This window comes from Drosophila elegans, unplaced genomic scaffold (genome assembly GCF_018152505.1).
Source record: "Drosophila elegans isolate 14027-0461.03 unplaced genomic scaffold, ASM1815250v1 contig_208, whole genome shotgun sequence".
Lineage (NCBI taxonomy): Eukaryota > Metazoa > Arthropoda > Insecta > Diptera > Drosophilidae > Drosophila > Drosophila elegans.
Window position 1 is genome coordinate 18,838,989 of NW_024545578.1, and position 22,963 is coordinate 18,861,951.

General features: G+C 39.0%; 2 protein-coding genes across 2 annotated transcripts in view; both read left to right on the plus strand.

Moving 5' to 3' along the window:
- Nucleotides 1-22,963, plus strand: part of LOC108142567 — a 61,377-nt gene that overhangs the window by 32,951 nt on the left and 5,463 nt on the right. The window contains exons 3-4 of the mRNA XM_017266517.2: nucleotides 390-1,311; nucleotides 12,777-12,972. Coding sequence (XP_017122006.1) covers nucleotides 1,177-1,311; nucleotides 12,777-12,972 — 331 coding nt within the window. The 5' untranslated portion in view covers nucleotides 390-1,176. The remainder of the gene's footprint in view (nucleotides 1-389; nucleotides 1,312-12,776; nucleotides 12,973-22,963) is intronic.
- On the plus strand, nucleotides 12,988-13,938 carry LOC108142569. The gene has a single exon (XM_017266519.2). The coding sequence runs from the start codon at nucleotides 13,040-13,042 to the stop codon at nucleotides 13,823-13,825; it is 786 nt and encodes a 261-aa protein (XP_017122008.1). The 5' UTR covers nucleotides 12,988-13,039; the 3' UTR covers nucleotides 13,826-13,938.

Genomic DNA, 22,963 nt, shown 5'->3' on the forward strand with positions numbered 1-22,963 from the left:
GGTAATCCTATTTAGATGGAAAATAACCAGACGAAACTCATACAAGTGAACAATTTTTCTGTCAATAAACATACTATAAAACTTTGGCAATTTATTTCTCATAAGAACTTAGCTCTGTAAATCTCAGATGCCCCACTGTGTGGCTAAAAAACAGTTGCCAAACACAGCTTACAGTTAACGATAATGTTACGACTTATGATGACGATGTGATGATGTTATTAGGAGCAGAGCCCGTTTGTCTCTCAGACAGACCGACGACAAGATTGCGATCTCGGCAGCCTAACTCCAGTTTATGAATTCTGTATTTTTTTCTTTTTTTTTAGCTACACCTAATTGATTTAATAATCAAGGTTTTAAAGCGGCTTCTCCGATTTTTTGTATCGTTTCAGGTCTCCAAAAAGGTTGGCGATTGGAGACTGCGCGCTCACTACGAACGCCGCTCTCCTCAGAGAGAGAGCGGTTGGCAGAGCGATTTGGAGAGCACGATTTGGTGGCGCCGCGACTTCAGTTTGGAGTTCAATTGAGAGAGAGTTGTTATCTGCTCTCTCGTTTGCCTTGGGTCTCTCAACAGCCTAACAGAAATGTTAGGCGAATGATGGTTTTTAACATTTCTGTTATGTGGACGACGGATTCGATTCAAATTCGTTGCTCGATTTCAATTTCGTCGCTCGGTCGGTTCGGTTCGCTTTTCGCATTCAATCGCTCGCCAGCGGGAGTGAGTACTCAGTGAGTACCGAACGAGTACTGAGTACTTCTGAGTGAGTTTGTGCGCAGGCGTCGCGTTGTTCGAGATGCTGGGATAATAATGCTGATGTGAAAAGTTCATTCCCCAAAAAGCCACAAAAGTCCGGGCTGAAAAGTGTGCAAAAAATAAAATGTAGCCAGGTCGAAAGCAAAACAAAAAAGAAAAAAGAGATAAAACTCTGCAAATACGGGTTTTGTTCTTATCGCGCTTCTCTCGGTTTTGTGTTTTTTTGTATTTTTTGCTGCCCAAGTGCTTGACCATTAAAAGAACCTTTTACACACACACACACACACACACACAGTGCCAGATCCTTTAAGCCCCAACGTTGGCGTTATTTTTAGACGACTAACAAAAAAATCTGGGAAAGCCAGGCAACCAGGCAGCCAAGAAACCAAGAAACCGAGAAACCCGCCAGCAGAAAGGCAACAGAAATGGGCACCAAGTCACCCGGTGGTCCACAGCGCTGCCGTCTGATCTTGCAGCGCTGCCTGGCCATTCAGCTGACCAAGCCCGGCCACACGCCCGAGGACTTTTGGATGTACGACTCGGGATATATGATATTTCAGGTGAGTTTCGATTGGTGCACGGCGAGAAAATGCCGTAAAAATGATGGGTAAAAAGCACTTCCAAATAAAAGTGCGGCAGGAATACAAAAATGAAAAATGAAAAATGAAAAAATAAATAGTAGAGGCTAAAGCAAATTCAACAAAAACATTTTATGGTCAAATTAAAAGTCTTTTTAGATTTATGTGACAGTACAATACACACCATGTCCTAAAAATGTTGTGTTTAATTAAGATTTTAACAGCCCATAAAAAAATGCATTTCGTTTGAGAAAATTAAATTGTAAAAGGCAATATTGTTTTTCTAATTCAATCGCTGAAAGTAAAATAAAACATGTGCCAAGACTTGATTAAAATTAATAGATTTGTATGTATGAATTGTAAGGAGATATTAAATCAAATTAAAAGTAATAGGTTTATTTAAAGATTCATCAGCAAAATAACTGGTTTCATTTAAAGCATAGCTTTTACGTATATATTTTTATAAAACATTGTATGCATTTTAATAAACCACCAGTGGGTAAATAAAAATATATTTTATATTATTATGTTATGCTTAGAAACTATATTGATGCTAATGCCAAATCGTTGAACCTTGATTACTAAAAGTTCGTCTATATATATGTGGTACATAATTATTAGAAATATGGTTATTACAAATCAATTATTTCTTTGCTTGAACTAAATTCTTAACTGATATTGTTTAAATATTTTCCCGAGTGTGTGGCCCCCGCGTTGCTTTCAGCTTCTTCTGCTTTTAATGTGCAAAAAACTGGTTTGCGAACTGGTTGTCCAGTTTGAACTGCAAAAAGTGCGTGAGGCCGAGCGAGGGAGAGGGCGATAGTAGGCCAGATAGTAGACCAGAGACAGGCAACAGAGGTGACGATGGACTGAAACTCCCGCTCAAGGTCGCTGGGTTGGGATTTGGGTGGCGTTTTCCTTTATTCGCGACCACTTCCCATGAAAATAAATGGCCCGGAACGAACCGAGGGAACGAATCCCCCTAACAGGTTGCCGGGTTCCGTTTTCAAAGGCGTCATATAGACTAGACCCAGACTGCTACAAAAATTGCACTTGCAACAACCATATTGCACTTGCAACATTTGCCATTTCGGTGTCTCTTTCTTTATTACTCCCGCTTTTGTTATTGATGACTTTCGAAAAGAAGCCAAAGTCTCCGAAAGTTTTTGGCCAGGAAACAGTTGTGGCCCCTAGATATTCGCCAAAATACATATAAATAACTTATGAGTTCATGAAACCCTTAGGCAGCCGATCGAAGTTGTGCCAGGTTTGTTCGCTTTTCGGTGATATTTCAACTTGTTTTGGCAGAGTCTGAAAAAGAATTTAAATTTTAAATTCATTTTTTCTGTCCTTTTGTTGCCGCTGATGCTTCCGACGTTTTTGAGCTTTTTCGGTTGCTGATTTTTATTGTTGTTCTTCCCATTGTTTATTGCACAAATTGCCACTCGAGATGACGTCACTCTGGTCTGACAAGTTCAAGTTTGAAGTGCTAATTGATGTGGTGACGGATGATGAGAAAAAAAAATTGGAAAATTTGAATAGTTTGGCTAATGGTTTGATTCGCATACCTTCTGCAGGTGCTAAAATTAAAATTTGGAAACTTCAAAACTGCTATTTCAACTTACTTTCTTACAATTTTAAAAAAGTCTCTTCATCAAAATTTTTTTTTCAAATTTTAGGGACTACAAATTTTAATGACAAAATGTTCGGAAACGTTTTTGGCATTTCAACCCCATTACTTACATTTATTGAGTTAAAAATTCAGAGATATATTTAGTTGAAATTAAAAAGGTCATATTTATGATTTAATCTGTAACAAATGGTTAACAAAAATTTGTACATTTGTTACTTGTCTAATACACCCATTTGTGTATAATGTACATTAGCCGAGTATAATAATAAAAAGTCGTTTAAGATCTATTTTTAGTTTCAGCCGAGATAATGTCCACCAGCACCTCTCTCTGAATCACTTAGTTTACCCACAATGCAGGCTAATTTCAATTTAATTGCTGGGCTGCCAAAAAGTGTGAAACATGAAAAGGCAAAGCCGCTTTAATTTTTTGTTGTATATCTTTGTCAAGCTCAATTTCAGTTGTTCTCGTTTCTGTTGTTTTATGCTGTTTTGTTGTGTCTTTTTTTTTTGCACTACCTTTTCAGTTTGCATTTTGCATACTAAAAAGTGTCGCATAAACATTCCCTTGAGTTGACTTTTTCGTTTTTTTTTTTTTTTGTTGTTGTGTGAGTGTGTGTATGGAAGGCCCAATATGACAATCGCTGGGCATTCATTTGCTGGTTTTTTCGAACGAGCTCGAGCTGGACTAATTAATATTACGTGCCTCTGCTCAGTCTGTAAAGTTTAGCCAGATAAGAACCAATACAACGCGTGCCCCGAATAGAACTATGAACTATGAGACACACATGATGATTTAGGGGCCAGAAGCATTTGGGGCATTGCTGGAGGAAAGTGCGTGAGTTGATGGAAAAGAGGCAGAGAGCATGAATGGGGAAATACTAAATGATGAATGGGGAAGCCGAAAGAATTCTACTCGGGCAACGATAATGCAGCCGCGTATTTTATCGTAAATTTCGAAGCTCAATGAAGTGTGAATTATGTAGATTGAGGTGCCGGCGCCTCGAATTGAGGAAGGGAAATATACTCTGTAGGGCGGGTCTTCTCCATCGACCATATCGAATGGGCAAGAGTTTCCGGTGTGGTTGCTCAAGTCATAGGGCGTGCCATAATTAAAAAAAACTTTTTATACTGCTGAGAAACGCTTACGAGACAATTCGGGAAGGTTGTAGAATAACAATGGAAGTATATATTGTCTTATTACTAAATGAGCCTATGAAAAATATATATTTTTTATGCCCACAAAAAGAGCCGAGTTGTCGTTATATAAATTATCAAAAACCTTGACGTCTTCGCCGAATTACGTGTATAATCAGCTTTAAGACTTCTGGAGTTCTAAATGTCAATGACAATACTAAGATCATTTTTATGTCCCCTGTTTTGAAAACTAAAACGCTCCATAACGGGAAAAATATATTAAAAATCAAGATAGTAATAAGATAAGATAATTGAACAACATTAATAAACAAAAACAAACATTTTGACACTAACTAAACTTTTACTGATCCTTGTCAACATTAAAACACCGATAAATAATAAGGAAGTCTTTATAATTATCCATATGGCCGAAATAAATTTATTACTTTCCTAACGAGCAGATAAATAAACGCTCTGAATATAATTAAAGCTGTGGAAAACATATATTTTTAGCAATAATAAATGCGCTGAAAATGGACAATGCCCATAAAGTTTCTCCTATTTAAGCGCTGAGTTTGGCTCTCGTTGCCGTTTCCTAGTAAAACTCTAAATGTCAGTTTTGCCGGGGTAGAAACTGATTTAAGGCCGCAATGGCAGACTCAATTTCCAGGCATTTAAAATCTGTTTTTATTATTTGCGCAAATTTGTCAGGCGTGCGGCGTGGCTTGGAACTTGGCACAAAACACAAACACACAAAAATACAAAGATACAAAAATACAAAAAATACAACAAATAAGGCAACGAACAACAAACAGCCGAAGACCGACTTGACTCCAAACTCTGATCTCCAGAGTGCCCCGAGCTGATCTCTGAACTGTTTCGTTGTTTCGCTGTTTTTCTGTTGCCGTGTTTAGTGTTCGGTTTCAGTGTTTAGTGTCTGGCTGCACGCAAATGACTTCACCTAAATCAACTTGTTTTAGTTGTGCTTTCGGTGCTCCGAGCCAAATTAATAAGCCTGCAACAAGTTTTGAAATAGCTCAACGGATGCGAACTGATTGCGTCATGTCTAGAGCGCGGGAGTTTCTGCCAACCTGAGAACCGCCGCCAAGATTTGCTAGGCAGGTCCATAAACTCACAAAAAAACTTAAATAAACTGTTAAAAAAAAAAACTGGCTCTGAAAAAATATCACCGAGAAATGGAAAGTCTGGGAACGGAATTGTTTGATCGGGCTAGAATGAAGGTAAACCTGTGATCGTTATGAAACAAAGCCATTTGGGAAAGGAAGGTTGAGTTCGACACGTTGCGTTGGCCTACAGTATGATATCCTTCAGGCTTTTAGGACTTAAAATGAGAATCATTTAGCAGATTTGCATCTGTCATTTTTAGTTTTGTATGCTGTGTTTTATAGTGTAAGATCATACAAATTTGTAATAATAAATAAATAATAATAATAAATAAATTGACAAATATAAACCTTAACCTAAAGTTAAACAAAACTTTTTTATAGCAAAAATAGATTTTGACAACAGATAATTAAGAAACTTTTTTAGTTCTAAATTAGTTCTCCCTTTTCTTTTCTTAAATTAAACATTATTTTAAATACCAGCTGAGTTAGTGAGTTGAATGCATCTAAAGTGCAATTACCAAACCAATTATTTAATTGTCATCTTCTTACTCAGAGTAAGTTTTTTTCGTCGAGCTCGAACATTTACCCTCATCCTCCAAGAATCTTTTTCCGCTTCAACTCCGGCTACAGAATCAATTTACTCGAGCTGGACAGTAAAGTTAACCGGTTCCGATGGATGGACACAAGACTTTCGAGCGCCGGAACTTCGATACTGTACAAATACAATTTCATGCAATCACAGAAAAAAAGAAGCCAAGCAAATTGATTTATCGGCACGCGGCTCCTACAAAAGAGGAGAGAAAGAAAACAGATTTGAATTGTTATTAACCCCTTCCCTACCATCTTCGATTGGTTTGATTGGGTTTAATGAAATCGAATCGATGGTGCAATCGTTTAAGCGCAAATTTCATTTTTGTCGTCAGTGGTTTTAATTGGTTGGCGTGCGCCTTATGATTGCTTTTCATTAATTTCAATTGCAATCATCGCCGACTAATTTGATTGACAAACATTGAGCAGAGACTGCATGCCGCTGCCGATGCCGCTGCACCTGCCGCCTGCCCCTCCGATTGCATAATTTCCATCGACAAGGTCGCCCGGGGCCATTGGTGTCCAGTGGCAAACAACTTCAGTTCAAGTTGAAGCTCTCGTTTCTACTTTATTTATTTGTTTTCGGTCACGCCAGGGGACTGAGATTGCAGCACCAGGCGAAAACATAAAAAAAAATATTGGGCCACGTACTTGTAGTTCAAACTTCATGCTTCTCCGCCGCGTCTGTGGGATCATGTTTATTTGGGAGCTGGAGAGCTATATTTGTGGAAGTTCGAAAATAAAAAAGGAAAACAAATAAAAAAAAGCCATGAATTAATGTAATTTTACTTTAATGAACACGGAAAGCAAGTGTGAGGGAAGTTATCAAGACCTACAAAATATTTGACTTAAAAACAAACCGATTTGAAATTTCTTGTCCCATACTTTTGATGGTTTTGCCATAAGACCTTAATTTTTTTATGATACTTTGTAATAAATTTAGTTCCAATTATAAACATTACATTTCTGAAAGTTCATTAAGATCAATTCTTAAAACTAATTATTAGTCTCCACATAAATTTATTGTGAAACTAAATTAAGCAGCAATAATTCGATTTCGATTATGAATAAAAAATTGCTTTGTAGTTATTATTTAGCTATTACAATATCAGAAATTATATAGTATTTAAAGTGAACGAAACTCATCTAATGAAGATCATAATGATTCGTTAAGAAAATTTCTCGTTAGTAAATTTCCGGATGCAATTTTAATTTCCACAAACAATTACATCTGTAACTCGTAAAGATAAATTATCTTCCTAAAAGTAATTACCTATAATGATGCTACCCTTAAGTAAGCCTCATATTAAATTATACTAAGGCAGCAATTAAAACCTGGCTTAAAGCATTTTCGCAATACACTCACAACCCTTTGCCAATCCGATTCTCATTAGTAACTCTGACAGCCATTTCGCGAAACTTCTCGGGCAATCTTTTGGATGAATACCCCCCGATTGCATGATTTGCCAGATTGATTGAAAGACAAGGTATATATATATAGTATGAGCAGTATGCTGCATATAAAGCGATTTGCGTGCTAAATGCTAGACACACTCATAGATACGGTGTTTAACTACCAGCAAGTGAATGACAGACACCGTGTCCGAAGTACAAAGCCCCCAAATAGACCCCAATGCCCCCCTCTATTCATTTTGGCCAGACATTTCAGCAAGTGCCAGCGAAGCTTCAACGCCGAAATACAAAAGGCAGCAACAATAACAATAATGTGCTCTAACAAAGCACATGCAAAAAACTACAGAACAGACTACAGGTGCAGTTGAAAATGCAGATCTACGGAGGTAAGAGGGGGATTTTGGGGGTAGAATTGGAGCTGACTACAGCACACTGGATTGTTCCCACATTTCTCCCAGACGCCTTCGTCACCATCGTCGCCGCCCGTCAACCTCTAATAGACTTTTCACGCTTCGGTTTTAAATTGAGGTGCTGATTTTTACAACTGATACCCTTTATATGTATATATTTGTATGTAAATGAAAACGTAAAAACATGCCCACTGTTTGTGGTGCCAAGACGTATTTGTGTTTATGTAAATAGATCGTTTCAGATCCAAGAACTAGATCGGAAAAGAGTTGTTTTTATGCTGTAGCAGGTGCCTAGCAGATCTTGTTTATCTTACTGCATAACAGGTTAATTTTGCTTTCAAATATGGGCCTTTCCTGTAAATACATAATTTGAAACCTAACCATAACCAGTAAAATATATGCATGTTCTCTTGTTAAAAGATTATCCAATTAAGGAAGGAATGGTACATAGTGTATAGTAAAAAAACATAAATTAGATGGGAATGTCCCACGTTGGGCGTCACATGTTACATCAGAATAAAAATAATTTAAATGAAAAAATAAATTTATTAGGAATTCATTTACAATTTAGAGATAAATGCACTCTAGAATACCTGATTTCCTCTTTCCATTCCAATCCTCTTTATCATTTCAAGTTATTTTTCTCATTTCCCTTTTTTAGGTTTTACTTTTTAGAAGTTTTGCAATTGCAAAACTTTTTCCCACAAAACGAGCATATTTATACGAAAGAGTTTGAGAGGGGTTTTTTTTAGCTTTTCCAGTTGAAAGTTTTTATTATTAATTGCAACAAAAATAGCGACCGCAATGGGCTGCCAAAAAGTTGAAATAGTTGCAGATGCGATGCCTTGCTAGATATCCAGGCCACAATCCATTGGATCTGTTTTTGTTTGGCAGGCATAAAGGCAGGACTTTTGCCAACAGCTGTTGGTATTTAAGTGTGTTTTGCTCGAGGAAAACTAATAAAACAAATCGCATGTTTAGCCAAGAGTAGTAGATATCTGGTCATTGAACCTGGCAACCCTCGATGGCTGACCAAAGTCATTGCCTGTGGGGTGAAGCGCCCCCCCCTAAATCCGATTCGAATGTTAAGTGCTGTGCAAATCGAGTTCGAGACCAAGAAACGCAGTCAGTCAGCCGTACACATCTTATTCCACTTCTTCCCCTCGAGGGTTTAGGATTTTAGCGGAGGAAGTGGGCGTCGCTCGGACATGGCCATGCAATTTGTATCCTTATCAGGACTAGCCGCATTGATTGGAACGCTGTTCGTCCTGTACTTTATGCTCGCCGGAGCTTCCGACAGGCGCTACGTTTTATGGACTCAACCCTCGGTTTTTGTCTGGCACTTGACCAGAGTCAAATAAACAATGATGACAGGGATAAGGCACAAACAATGGAACTATCCTGGGGCGCTCATGTACAAGTTTTGGACGTGAGAAATCCTCAAATAATTGGAAACGAGCATTTTCATTTGTAGCTGGAAGTGCAGAAAAATAAGTGTAATCCTGAAAGTAATCAACGGGGAATAGAAGATTAAATAAATTGCATGGCAAGCACTGTAATAATTAACACAGCAAGTCTTCACTTTGCTTCGAGCTACACAAAAATAATCATACTTCCGAAATCATAAAGTCTTGGGCTAAATGGAAAATAATATCAAAAATTATTTTATTTTGAGCTATTATACTAATTAGCAACCTATAATTTTGCTTAACACGGAACGGTTTAACACAAAGTTAAACGAGGAAAAATAATCAACCCAATATTTTTAGACCATTAAGAACCAATAAATGATGCTTAAAGGCTATCTTAATAAAAAGTTATGTGTAATAATTTCGGTCAAGAACCTCTTTAACTTTGAGAAAGAAAACCCATTAAGATTGGTTTACTTCGAAACATTAATAATCCACAAATTATGTAATTATTGGTCATAAATCGTTTAAGTTTACTTTATTGCTTCTGCAATTCTGTAAACTTGATAAAGTATCTTCCCATTAGTATGCTAAGTTGCCCTTTAAAAGCTAATTTTTTCCCATGATAAATATCCAATGGATTAATATATAATAATCGATTTTATTGCGTTTTTAAAATTCCCAGGCAATATGGGCGTTTCCAATTTAGGGGCCGCCAAAGAAAATCATAAAAACAAATCGACATTTAAGTCGACCTCGACTCGGACAACTTTTAAAATATATGGTAGATATTAATATTTTTGAATTAAGCAACCCAAATGAACACCCCTTGGCTTGACATAAATCTCCGACATATTTTTAAATCCCCGTATGACATGATCTTGGAGAAATGTGAAACATTTTCATTTTCCGACTCGGCCGCTTCCCATTTGCGAAATTAAATGGCGCTTTTAAAGTCAAATGAAGGGTAACACAAACAAAAATAAAAAATAAAACGGCAAAATGTGGTAGGGGCAAAACACAATGAGCCCAAAAACGTTTTGACTTGTGCCTAAGAGCTGCGGTCTTGACTTGTAGCTGCAACTTGACGTTGGCTGGTGGAAAGGTCAAGGATTATTATACTTCATCATAACTCTATTAAGCCCGAAGTCCGCAGCGGTTGGCAATCTCCGGCTTACGGCTTATGGCTTACGGGCTGCCTGACTTCGCATTTGTTTGTATATTGTTATTATCTTTTTATGCGGCACACACGAGAGATCTACAACGGCAGCAAATGTTGCAGCACAGCAGCAACATCAGCAGCACAACAGCAACAGCAACAACAGCAGCAGCAGCAGCCTCCCCACATGAGGCCTCCTGCCACTCTTGGCTCGATTCATAAACTCCACTGCACTCTACTCCACTCCAACTCACGGTGATAGTTTTGTCTTTGAGCATTACTTTTGTGGGAGTTTTGTTGTTTAGTTTTCTATTACATGAAATTAAGTAAAAGTCCCAAAACGAAAGCCGCCACCCGAAACAGAAAAAAAAAAATAAAAATACGATAATAAAAGACATGAAACGACATCAAGAGCAGCCAAAAAGCGAAACTTCAAATTCAGCCCGCGGAGAAAATGACTTTCATACGCGCGACTCAGGTCGGCGTGAGCATTTGATTTGATTATTAAAAGTTTTGCATTACTTCCGAGAAACGAGAAACCGAGACACCAAGACACCAAGACACCTCAAAGCGCAAGTTCCAAACCAGATCCCTTTGATCGATGGAAAGCCTCTATAAGTAGGCTGTTGATGACCGTCTCTGGCATTTTGTCTCGTGTCTTGCAATGATGCAGCACTATAATTATGGTGCTGGCAGGGGGATGAGATGCACCAAGCAAAAATACTATGTCATTAATACTAGAACGAATACATAAAAGCTTCAATTAAGATAGACGAAGATTTTTGTGAAATTTTATATGCTAACTTATGCACTCTTGCTAGATGAACCTGAAAATGTAATAAGAATGATCTAAAGTAACCATTTTCTGTCTTATTTTTTATTAGCCAAAAATAGGTTAGCCCAAAAAATGCAATTCGTTTAGAACGTTACTTATGGCTTATAATTTTAAATTGTGACTTATTCCCACAGCGACAAAATGCTTGTAATATCTTTACTAATAAAAGTCACAGTGACAGCATGGCCTAAACTTTTTTTTAGTTTTTAGATTTTAGATTTTTTTTTAACTAAAGCTACAGATCATTAAAGTGGAACAGCATTAAGAGAAAACTGTTACATCTTTATATCTGTATTCCTTTGCCTTGATATTAGTTTACAATTTTTTACAAATTTCCTTAAACACTTTTTGGTCTTCCAAATTTTTCCCAGTGTAGGATAAGCGCCATCTGGCGGCGCGTGACAGCCGAAGCCAAAGCAAAAGCCTGACGGGCAGGCAATGACGAGTTAATTTCTTCGCCTTCTCATGCATTAATTGAGCAGCCCCAGGCGGAAGGTGGGCATGGGCATGGGCATGGATTGGCATCTTAGGCATAGAGATGGAGTTGGAGATGGAGGTGGAGATGGAGATGCAGATGTGGCGATGGAGAGAGTCATCCAACTTATATAAGCGGCATACCAGACCCAGGCGACATTAAAGCCAAGAGGAGTGACCACAAGAAATGGCAATAGCCAGCCCGATTCCCGAGATTCCCTCGTCTGGCCCATCGACAAAAAGGTCAAATCGCTCAAACTGGATGATGTTCATTAGCGACACAGAAAGCCACAAAGCGTGAAACTCCGGCGGCTACATCGATCTCTTGGCCTTTCATTCCCAATACTCACTCGATCCCTTGGCTCCATTGTCCATGGCTTTTTGCTGTGACTCTCGACCCTTTTTGTCCGTGTTTACATCAAAAACGTGCCCCAAGTGTTCCTGTCACTGCACAAATTGGACATTTATTTGCTGCCCCAGTCACCACTTTTCCGCACTCCTCCCACTTTCCACTTTTTCTGCATTTGCAACCATTTCCACGGAAATCTCTTGGCCAGAACGTGTTAAGGATTTCATTTCGTTTCGCTACGATTCGATTCGGTTTGGTAGTCCAAAAAGAAGTAAATAAATTCCCAGCAATGAGACAGCGGATTTTGTGGTTTAATTTTGTATTTGTGGCGCCACCCCATATCTCGGGTTTTTTCAGGGGCGTGGCATCGATCCGCTTTGGCTAATTGAGGGTTGCCAAGCCATCAGGTTAATGCCGCTGCATCGGCACTTACCGCTTGCAACGCCCACAGATGGATAGCTCTTTAAGCCAGACAGCACCACACCAATTATGCCACGCGGTGCTCTGCAATTTGTCAATTAGCTGATGAGATGCAGACTCCCACTGGAAGTGGTTGTAAAGACCAGTAAAAACACCCCTTTGAAATGTTTTCTTGGGCTTCCCTAAAGGGTGGTTTAATTTCAATGCATTTTCAGTTATCATTGCTACTTTTTTTTAGGCAAGGCATTGGTATTTGTGGCGGGGATTTGCTGAACACATTAACATAACCATATTAAAGCAGAAGTCTGGTTTTTACAAATCGAATTGAATTATTATGGAATTATTTCTATTTAAAACAAATTTGTTCTAGTTTATAGTAATACTTAGATAGTAATGATCAAGCTTCTTGTATAAACAAATAATTATAAATATTGTGTCGTTAATATCTTCCATTATTAATCGTTTGCTGACCTTTTGAATTACTTTAATTTTGCAGAACTTCCTGGCTGCCAACGCGCAATGCTGGTGGAATGGACCTTTGACTGCTGCCACGAGGGCGCTGAAATACGCCGGACATGTGGCACCCGGAATGCTGCTGGTCACAGCTGAGCCCTGTGCCCTGGAGGTCCTGCGTGGAGCCTTCGCCCGGAGTGTCCTGAAACCGCCAGCCACCTATGTGATCAGCTCAGTGGGTGAGTTTCTTCTTGGATTAAAGCAACCGTAGAGCTATGTTTCGGGGTTTTTTTAGTCCAAATTTGTATGTTTTGGGGTAGACAAGCAGGCAGATCCTTGGAAAGTACAACTCAAGAGAAGTACGACTGTGTTTCACGTTATGAAAGACAGCGTGAATTGGTCAAACGGCGACTTCTTTTTTGGGCAGGACGTCTTGAGCTAATGCCTCAAGAGGTGGCGGAAATGACACAGATGGAGCTCAATCAGCGGCTGAAAATTATCAAAAAGGATGAGGATGATTTTGAAAGGCGAAAGGCCGAGTTTGAGCGTTGGAAAGAGCTGCACAAGTTAAGATATCTTATGTACGAAGAGCAACGAAAGTACAACGAGCGTTACGGACCCGGTGGAGCCTCCATCTGGACAATCCTATCCGTGGCTCAGCAGGAACTGGAGAAGAAACTCCAGCTAGACCGTATTCGAGGCAGTTGTCAGCGTTTTCCCTCGCCCATGAGCCTAATGGAGGAGCAACGAGAGATTGGTGGCAGGCAGAAGTTACTGGAACCCCTGAGATCAGTTCTCAATGGTTATAGTACAGAGAGTGAAGAGGAATTCGATTATGACGAAGATCTGCAGCTCAGGAAGGTCACTAGGTACTTGCCTACGAGGTGGCCAAAGCAAGAGAATCGTAAAAATTTTCAGTTTCTTGCTTCCAATGTAAAGTTATCCTCGGAATCCTGTAAGGAACCCTCCAACGAAAACTTCAATCTCTATGCGAAAAGTGAAGATTCATTTCAAAGCGTTTCCGAAACTTCGAATCTAGGCTACTGTCCTCTTTGCAACGAAAGACACCTGCGATTACCACCTCGATTTTAGCCAGGCTTTAATAAATCAAAAGGCATAGACCAGTGCTCACTTTGTTTTCAATATATTAAACTACACAGAGGGAAAAATAAATAAATAAAGAATAGACAATAGATTTCTTGAAAGCATAGCTATTTTCTCGAAACTATGACCTAGCCCAAAATGATGTTCCAAACGTTTTCCCTGTGTAATCAAAGCAACATGCACTTCATCAAATATTGATGTGTCTGGCCTGGCTTTATGGTCTCTGGTCTCTGGTCTGCTCCTCTGTGCCTCGTTAGCTGTCAATTAAGTGGACACCTGTGCAGTTAATGCGATGCTGCCGTTGCCCGATGCCCGTTTCCCATTTTCCCCTCCAGTTTTTCACACTTCCATCGCAAAGTGGTGGGGGCCAAAGCCAAAAAGTCCATTGGCAACCTCATGAATTGATAAATGACCGGCCAGCCGGAGATCGTTGAAACTCTGTGGAAACTCTGCGGCCTTTGGCGAACTTTGTTTCGGAATTAATAAGCTGCGATTTGTGGCCACAACTCGTTGCAATATATTTAATTTCTTGGTGGGGGGACTGTCGGTTTATCTTTGGGAAATTCAATTGAGGAAATATCGCTGCACAAACAAAGAGCTGCACTTAGGCACACACAAAAACGCAGACGGAGTTGAACATATGGTGTGGCCTGCAGAATCCGCTTCATGTCTGCTAATTAACAACTGCAATGGCGTAGAACCCATTAACTCTTAATTACCATAAACATGACAATTCCATTCGCAAACAAGGAGTCCGAACAATGTGCCACGTTAGATACACTCACAAAGTCCTCTGAATGTGCAAACAAATTTAATTATTCCAATAATTTAAATAGTTTTCAAATTTAATAGTTTGTCTGCCTCTTAAATATCTATTTTGTCAAATTCCTTACTATATAAAAGGTGTTATTAACATAATTAATTAAAATGCTAAATATATATGTACTCATTACTATACTTATGTCTTAACGTCGGTGAGCTAAATTCATAAATATTTTTTATAACACATTTATATAATCACATCAATTTGAGTCATATTCATTTACACACACTTCAGCTATTATTTATTATATGTGTTGTGACCAAAAATTGTCAGACATCTTTGTGGATAATGTTTTACAAAAAAACCAGACTTTTAAAATGTTTTCGCTTAAAATTAAAACAAAATTCAGTCTGGCAGCTGGGGAATTGCCAATATGCATTAAATTACATTACATGCGGCTTGTTTGTCCGCTACTTAATATATTTTAACGGCTTACAACTTTTCAAAGCCTAACAAACTGTAATGTTTTGACACAAGTCAACTTAAATAATTTGTAGCTTTTTTTTTGCAATTGAGTTTGAAAGACTTTTCTTTGGTCAGTCATTTGTCAAAGCAGTAACTGACATTTAACTTGTAAAGGAAAAGATTTACAGCTTACCGTTGCAAATTGTTGGCAAACAGTCAAAGAACGTTGATTAAAATGCAATTAACTGTAGCGAAATGGGAAATAAAAGCAACCATTGAAATGGCAGTAACAATAACAATAACAATATAACAAATAACACATTGCATGCAAAACAATCAATCAACGGCAATTTCTCGCTCAATTAGACAACAAACATGCCAAATAAATGCAAAAGAAACGAAGAAAAGCAAATTAAATTCAGTTTCGTGTTAAAGAGCCAACTGGAGACTGGAGTTGTTTTTTGTGTGCCTCTAGTGGGTGGGGAAAAGCGGGGGGGGAGGCGGGGGAATTGAAGGAAAATCAGAGAAAAATGCCGTCGCTTGCCGCTTGGCAATTTGACAGCGGAATATCGGTGGAAGCGCCAGAGAAGCAAAATAGACAAATGGCAAATGCCAAATAGCTGGAAAGCGAGAAAATTATGCAGTTCCCAGATGCTGAGAAAAATAAGGAGATATCGGGGAGAAGAGGGACAGATAGACAGTCGGACAGTCGGACAGATAGAGAGCTGTCGGTAACTATGACGGCGAATAAAAAATAAAGAGCCGCAAATCAATTTCATCACGATTTCTCGTCGCTGGATCTTGCTGAAAGTGAAATGTGGCCATGACAGTGGAGTGGAGTGGAGCCTCCTCAGCTCCTCCTCAGCTCCTCGGCCACCGCACTCATCGATGGCCGTCCGTCAGATAATTGTAACTTAATATTCGAGCCATTAACAAATCGCAAATCGGTAGAAATCAGCCAAGTCAACAGCAACCGAGAGCGCGTATTGCGAAAATCGAATGTCAGTCAAATGTTGCTAGTGGCAACCACATGCAGATGCGGCATCAACATGAGATCTCAGATAAAATACTGAGCAAAATTTCCTTTCAAATTTGTGGTCGAATGCTTGCATTACCTTATAAAATGGCTTCTAATTTTGTCTTACAAAGGTGGTTTTTTAATTATAAAAACTCATATTTTTCATTTAATAAAATGTCATAAGTATTGCGAATTGATCTAATATTTAGTTGAAAATCAAAATTAAATTATGTCATTTAAATATTTGTGGTTCTGGGATATATAATTGCTATAGGAAACTAACACTATTTTTTGTTTGACTGTGCATTAATTTATAATTTCACCGTTAAGCTTTTGGTCAATTTCTTGAAAGGTTTGTTAACCTTTTGTGTAACAGGGGGAGAAATTCTCTAAAGCGTAACCAAGTTTGCCAAAAAAAAACAAAAAAAAAAAGGAAGAAAAGCGGGCGATACAAGAGTCATTGTGATTAGGAGTTGTCTTTGCAAGTTCATCATCATCATCATGGTCGCTTGAGCACCGCCTCCTCGCAAAGTCTCATCACACCAAAGCGATTATTGTAATTTTATTGTTCTCTTTCTTCCGAGACCAGTTCTTTCCCCCCGATTCTTCTGTCTACACTGATTACTGCCAGTGCCCCTTTTGCCACGAAACCCTTTGGTTAATGAGGTCAACCCATTTGATTTTAGCTCTTGGTTACGCTTGGCGGACCTTTCCCTCATTTGCTTGGAAAGTGTTCTCCGGAAAATCTTATAGTTCCATTGTTTTTCCCTTTAACGCACCAAAAATGGCAGGCAATTTAGCCAAATGCGACACGATTCTTTGGCTGACATTATCCCATCATCTGACTCCCAATTGGAGGTTGCACAACAATTTTGCACAGGCAAAATGAAACTCTTGACAGGCTCCCAGGTTCAGGTCCACTAACCCCAAACTCATTGACCTTTAACACACACACACAACAGGAACGGCAAAAAGTGTCGCCAACAATTTTTTTTGTGGGCTTTATATTTTGTTTTATTTTTTTTTTTGATTTTGTTTTGTTTGGTTTTGTTTTGTTTGTCTTGGCCAAATCGTGTTGCTCCTTATTTGCCAGGCTATAAAGCCGGTGGCCCAATGTCCGACTGTCTGGCATTTTGTTGGTGTTGCAACCACGTAAATGTCAATTTGCATTTCGTGAGGCGTTGCATAAACAGCAGCCCACCACCTCCCCTCTGTGTTTTTTCCGCAGCCTTGTTTTCAATTTGTTACTGATCTGAAATATTTTTATTAACAGACGGAAACAATTAGCGTCGCCTCAACGAACGCAACAAGCGCCGGCCAAAAAGTTAAAGCCATAGCTCTCTTTTGACTTTTATTTTTTTGGTTTTGGTTTTTGTTTTCGCGATCTGTGGACAGGCGTATCGTATCTGTTTCCTTCTGCCAGCGATTGTGTGTGGCCTTTCCACCCCCGCCCCCCGGTTTGCTGCCACCCACCACCCCCAAGCGAAACGAGAAGAAAAACTAAAATGGAAATTGAAAACGCGCAAAAAACGTTTCAGACACAAAATCGTGATTGCCTTCGTTTGGCCGCCAGACGTTTTTGTTGCTCCCCCAAACTGCAGTGCTCCATATGCCTTCGCAAAAGGGGGTGGGGGAAAGGGGGTGTTTTGGGGTAGGGGTGGGGGTGGGTCATTGATGGGGCGGGTCTAGGGGATGGTGGGCCAGGCTACTTATGTAAAAATGCACTCCAGGAAGAGCCGTTCAAATTGGGACAAGGCGTATGTCAGTACTAGCAAATCAAAGACATACATTTTTATTTTTTCACTTTTATTAAAAACAATATTACTCAATAATTGATTTAACCTTAAGTTTGGTTTTTGTTTTGTCCTACAAAAGCTTGTGGTGTAATTATATTATATATTATATATACCATACTATAAAAATAAACCGTAATGTTGATGCTATTCAATAAAAAAAATATTTGAAAATAACCAACCGTATTTCTTTTAACAACCATTTCAAAACGCCCCTTTTTCGTTTGCCACCTTGTACTCCTTAGCCATAACCCTTTGAAACTCCATGTCAAATTGTACAGCGTCTAAAATTTGTAATAACTATTTTACTATCATATTAACATTATGCTTTTTTTAAATTGGCTCGATTTTGAACATTTTTTTAATTTTATTCCGTAGAAAAAAATGTGTGTAAACTTTAATAGCCGGTGTTTATAATGATATTTAAATACTGATTGAACTGAGTTTTTCGAGCTTTATTTAGCTATGAGCTTATGTAAATAGAAATGAGAGAACCAGATATTGTATTTAGCCTTAGTGAAATAAGCCCAACTGAATATATTGTTTAAAAAAATCCTAGTCAATATATTTCTGATCCAATAAAGTTATTAAAGACCTATTAGTAGGATTAAGAGTTAGTAAGTAACACTCAATTTCCCTAACAAACGAACCGACCCTAAGTATTATTGATGAAAGTTAACTATGCGAAAAGCCGATTTAATGTTTTTTAGCCAAAACCAGCTGTGAACAAAGTTAGAAACGCCAGTGACTAATTGCTTGCTGACGAGTTTCCTAATTGTAAAATCTCAATAAAATACTCTCACTGATTTACCGATTTTTAACTGGGCCCCCGCTCCCTACAATACCGCGAAAAGTCTTTGAGCAAGGCTGATTGATTAATTGCCAAGTGAAAACGAAAGACATAGTCTGTGTCCCAGATGACAAACTCCAGCCTCCAGCAGGAAAATCTTTTTCTGCTGCCTTCATCTGCATCTTTTACCGCTACGAACCGAAGCAAAACGAGACTTGCAAATGATAATAAATATGAAAAAGACGTGAAAACGATTGCCGCGATTTTCCCACCAACGCTTTATAGATGGTGTCTCGAAGGCAACCTGCCGTTCCTGTCCCCTCCTCTTTTTTTTTTTTTTTTTTTTTGAAGCACCCCCCTTTACCCACCTTTTCCGCCTCCTGGTGCCGCCTCCTTTTTGGCCGCCGCTTCATCCGTCTTAAGTAGAGTGAAAGTGTTGCGTTTTGGTTTCAAACTGTGGCCACAGTTGCAATTGTTGTTGCTGCCTAGGCCTATGTTATTGTTGCTTTATTTTCTTAGTTTTTTGATTTTTAGTTCGTTGCCAGTTGTTGTGTTTATTTTTTTGTTGCTGCTATTTTGGCCGGCGGACACATATCCTTGTGTTCAATCAAACCAAAAGCGCCGTCAACGCGACGGACTCTCAGTTTTTGGATCCCGGACTGTGGCTTTGGCTTTGGCTTTCGGAGTCAAGTGTTTTGTAGCTTGAAGGTTGTTTTCAACTGCCTCCCACTGAAGGCAGGCCCACCCCCTCATCTGCATCCCTCCGCCCCCCTTCACTCCTTCACCCCACCACCCCATGGGGCTCAAACATGCGGCAAACATTTTTAGCGCTTGTAGTTGCCATGAATTTTTATGCAAATGAAAAATGTTTCTTGCGATTTCCATTTTTTTTTTTGTTTTTTGTCTTCAGCTGCTTTGTTTTTTTTTTTCTTCGTTGGCCATTACTGTGATGCAATTGCCGCGAGTAACAATAATCTTGATGTATGATTTTTTTTGTTTTTTTTTTCTTCGTGGCTGTCTCTTATTATTAGAAAAAGAAAAAAACTTTAAAAATAAAGAGGAAATCTTGTGCGCCTATCGTGTTGTTGGCACATTTTCGCTTGGCTCTTTGTTTTTGGAGGGTAAAGGGGGGAGGGGGATTTTCTGTTTGATCTCATAACCGCCAGCGATGCCACGGCAGCATCATAAACTCTTAACGCTGTCCATTTCGAAATAATCAATAATTTTCGGCTATCGATGGCAATTTATTACTATTTTTTCCCCCACCACATCAGCTTAGTTTTCATTTCGTTTTGTTTCTGGCCAGCGGGCAGCAAGCGAATGAGAGGAGCAAATAAATTAACACTTCCTTAAACGATAAACACTGAAATCCCCGAGAGAAATGCATTTGGAAATCAAAATGAAATGCCAATTGATAATGCCCAGTGTCGTTTGAGCTTCGAGCTCGAGTTTTTGCGGGGGCGTCACGAGTTTGCCTTTCGATTCGTTTATTAATTTTAATTGCAATGGGGTGGCAACGCCCGCCGGCAAACATCCAGCCCACGGATAAGCCGAACAAATTGCGAACAACACTCCCCCATCGGAGGATATATAAATATAAATACACATGTATATCCCCCGAACCATCCACATCCACATCCACTGAAAAACTGCCATCGAAAGTGGGTTGCGCGTGCTCGAGGAGCATTCGAATGTTCAGGGGAGCCAAGATTGGCACAGAGCCTTGATCTTGGCCAGGTTTTCGATGTAGGCAGAAAGCAGAGTGTGCTGTGGGTACATTAATATGCAACATCTCTTATGCTGCCATCTGGAAAACTGCAACTGCTTTTGGGCAAATAAAATGAAACTCCTGACACCTATGTGGAAGAGATTAGTTAAAAGACTTAATTCCATTTATTAAACATAATAACAAAGTAAAAAGCTAAGTTAAATTTTGAGAAAAAAAATCTACTGCTGGCACACATATATCTTTAGTTTAAAATTTAAGGTACAAAATAAATTAAATTGGATATTACGGGAAAGTATTTTTAGGATGCTGGAATATATAGGAAATATAGGAAATCTACTACCTGTCACCCTAAAAATAAAGTGTAAGGAATTGAGGCATATTTTATAAGTATTCCCTTTTTTCAACGATAACGAATTATTTTTTCATTGGCATGACTTTTTTGACAGTCTAATTTATTTTAATTATCATTATTTTTTTGCCATTACTTTTTACAATGTATATGAAAAATATTTTCATTGGCAATAATTTATTAAACGAGCATTTAAAAACAATGCCAGTGCTTGTGGGCACAACTTTGCTATTTTCCGCTTATTAAATTTGAAGCTTTAGGGCCGTGACCTTCCCATTTAGCCTTCGAACATGTAACTGCACCCAGTGCCAAAAGGCATTTCGAACTCTGCCCCCCTTCGGACGGCCACAAACTTTTGGATAACTCGAGGCATCTGGTGGCCGCAAGAGTTTCCATACATTATTTGTGTTTGCCCAGCCATCTCTCATATTTGTTTATCTAGCCCCAATTTGGCTACTGCACTGGCAAATTTATGATCAGGGCGTTGCTGCCAAACAGCGTCGAATGCCGATTGCCGAATGCCGAATGGCAAATTGCAAATTGCAAATTGCGGAGTGGCGAAATCAAATGGGAAATGTATAATAAAGAGGCGAGTGTGCCAGATGATAAGCGCAGGCAAATAAATCGCCGAACCCGAGGCTAAGATGCCCGCTTGGTGGAAAAGGGAGTGCATCTAACTGGCGGACAACGAATGTTCGGTGCCCGGCGAGATGGAGATTGAGTGCAGCTCCAAGTGACGCCACACAAATGCGCGGCCCAAAGATTAATCGCTTTGCAAATGGGCGATGTGAAAGTGCGAGAGAGAGAGGAAAAGGCGGATTTCTGGCAACTGTTTTTTTGGTTTTCCATTTTTTTTTTTTTTTTGAAAAAAACTTCAAACTGCTGCCAACTGCAAACTCAAAATTGCAAGCTGCTAACTCAAAACAACCAAACTGCAAGCTGCGTTGGATATTGCCGCTAATTGTCCTTGACGGCGGAGCATCCCACATGGCATTTTGTCTTTGGCTGATGGCGCAAATTGCTGCCGGGTATAGGTGCACAGAGAGAAATCTATTAGGGCGATTCGAAATCTGGAACTCAAAAAAAAAGCAGTGAGTGAAAAAGTAAGGGTATAACAAACCCGTACCCGTCTAAATTTCAACCTTTATAAGAAGGAAAGAATCTCTACTATTGTTAAATTTAATAAAAGCTGAACAAATTAAAACCATACTCCCTTTAGTTATAAAGGATTTTTTTTATGAATTTCTATAAATGATATGTAGTAATACAATTAAAAACTTATCAACAAAACTACCAGGTTTCTTAGTTAAAAACACTTAAAACTATTTTTATTACTTGAAATTCGCTACCACAAAAATATCAGATCATAATAACTTGATAAAGCAATTTATAGGCTATTATTTCTTCGCTTAAGTGTCGACACTAAATTTTATTTATAAAATTTGCTTGAAAAACAACGAAAGTGCGTTTTTTTGCTGAATGGCCACAGTATAATAAAAATAAATATATAACAATTATAATTTCCGTCTTTAAGAATGACAAGTTGGCAAAAGCTTGATATATTGTAAGGTAAATTTCTTACCAATCTAGATGACATTTTTTGCCGTGTAATTTTACAGCCGCAGGCTGCAACGGAAAGTGAAAACTTGAAAAATTGATTATGCAACTGCCGCAAGGACGTTTGTGGCCAAGAGGCTTGCCTGTGCCTCTGTGCCCGTGTGCCTGCATCACTTGGCCCGGCCAAAACGGAGGTCGTCACACACTTGGTCTGATTTTGCAGTCATCGCACCTCCATCTCTCCATCTCTCCCTCTCTTTCTTATGTCATTGTCTTCGTCTCCGTCTCTGTATCTGTTTATTATTGCAATTTTGAGGCATGCCACTAGACACTTGCCTCGGGGGCGTTGCTTGACGATGGTTTTAGCCACTTTTTTTAGAGGTTAAGTTGCAAGTAGGAAGCGTTTGTGGAGGCGCATTTAATTTACGGGCCCGATGCGGCAACACCAGGTAAAAATAATAAAAACGACAGCAAGGTGTGCAGCGCTCTTCTCTTTGTTTTGATTTTTTCTGCCTGATGGGAGCGTGTTTTAATTAAGTATACGCCGCGTGAACGATTCGGCTGCCATATACGGTGTTGCCAGCAGATGATGCTGCAATTACAGGGAGAAAAATGTTTTCAACGTTGTTCGTTAGTTGAGAAATGTTTGCTTTCCCAAAATA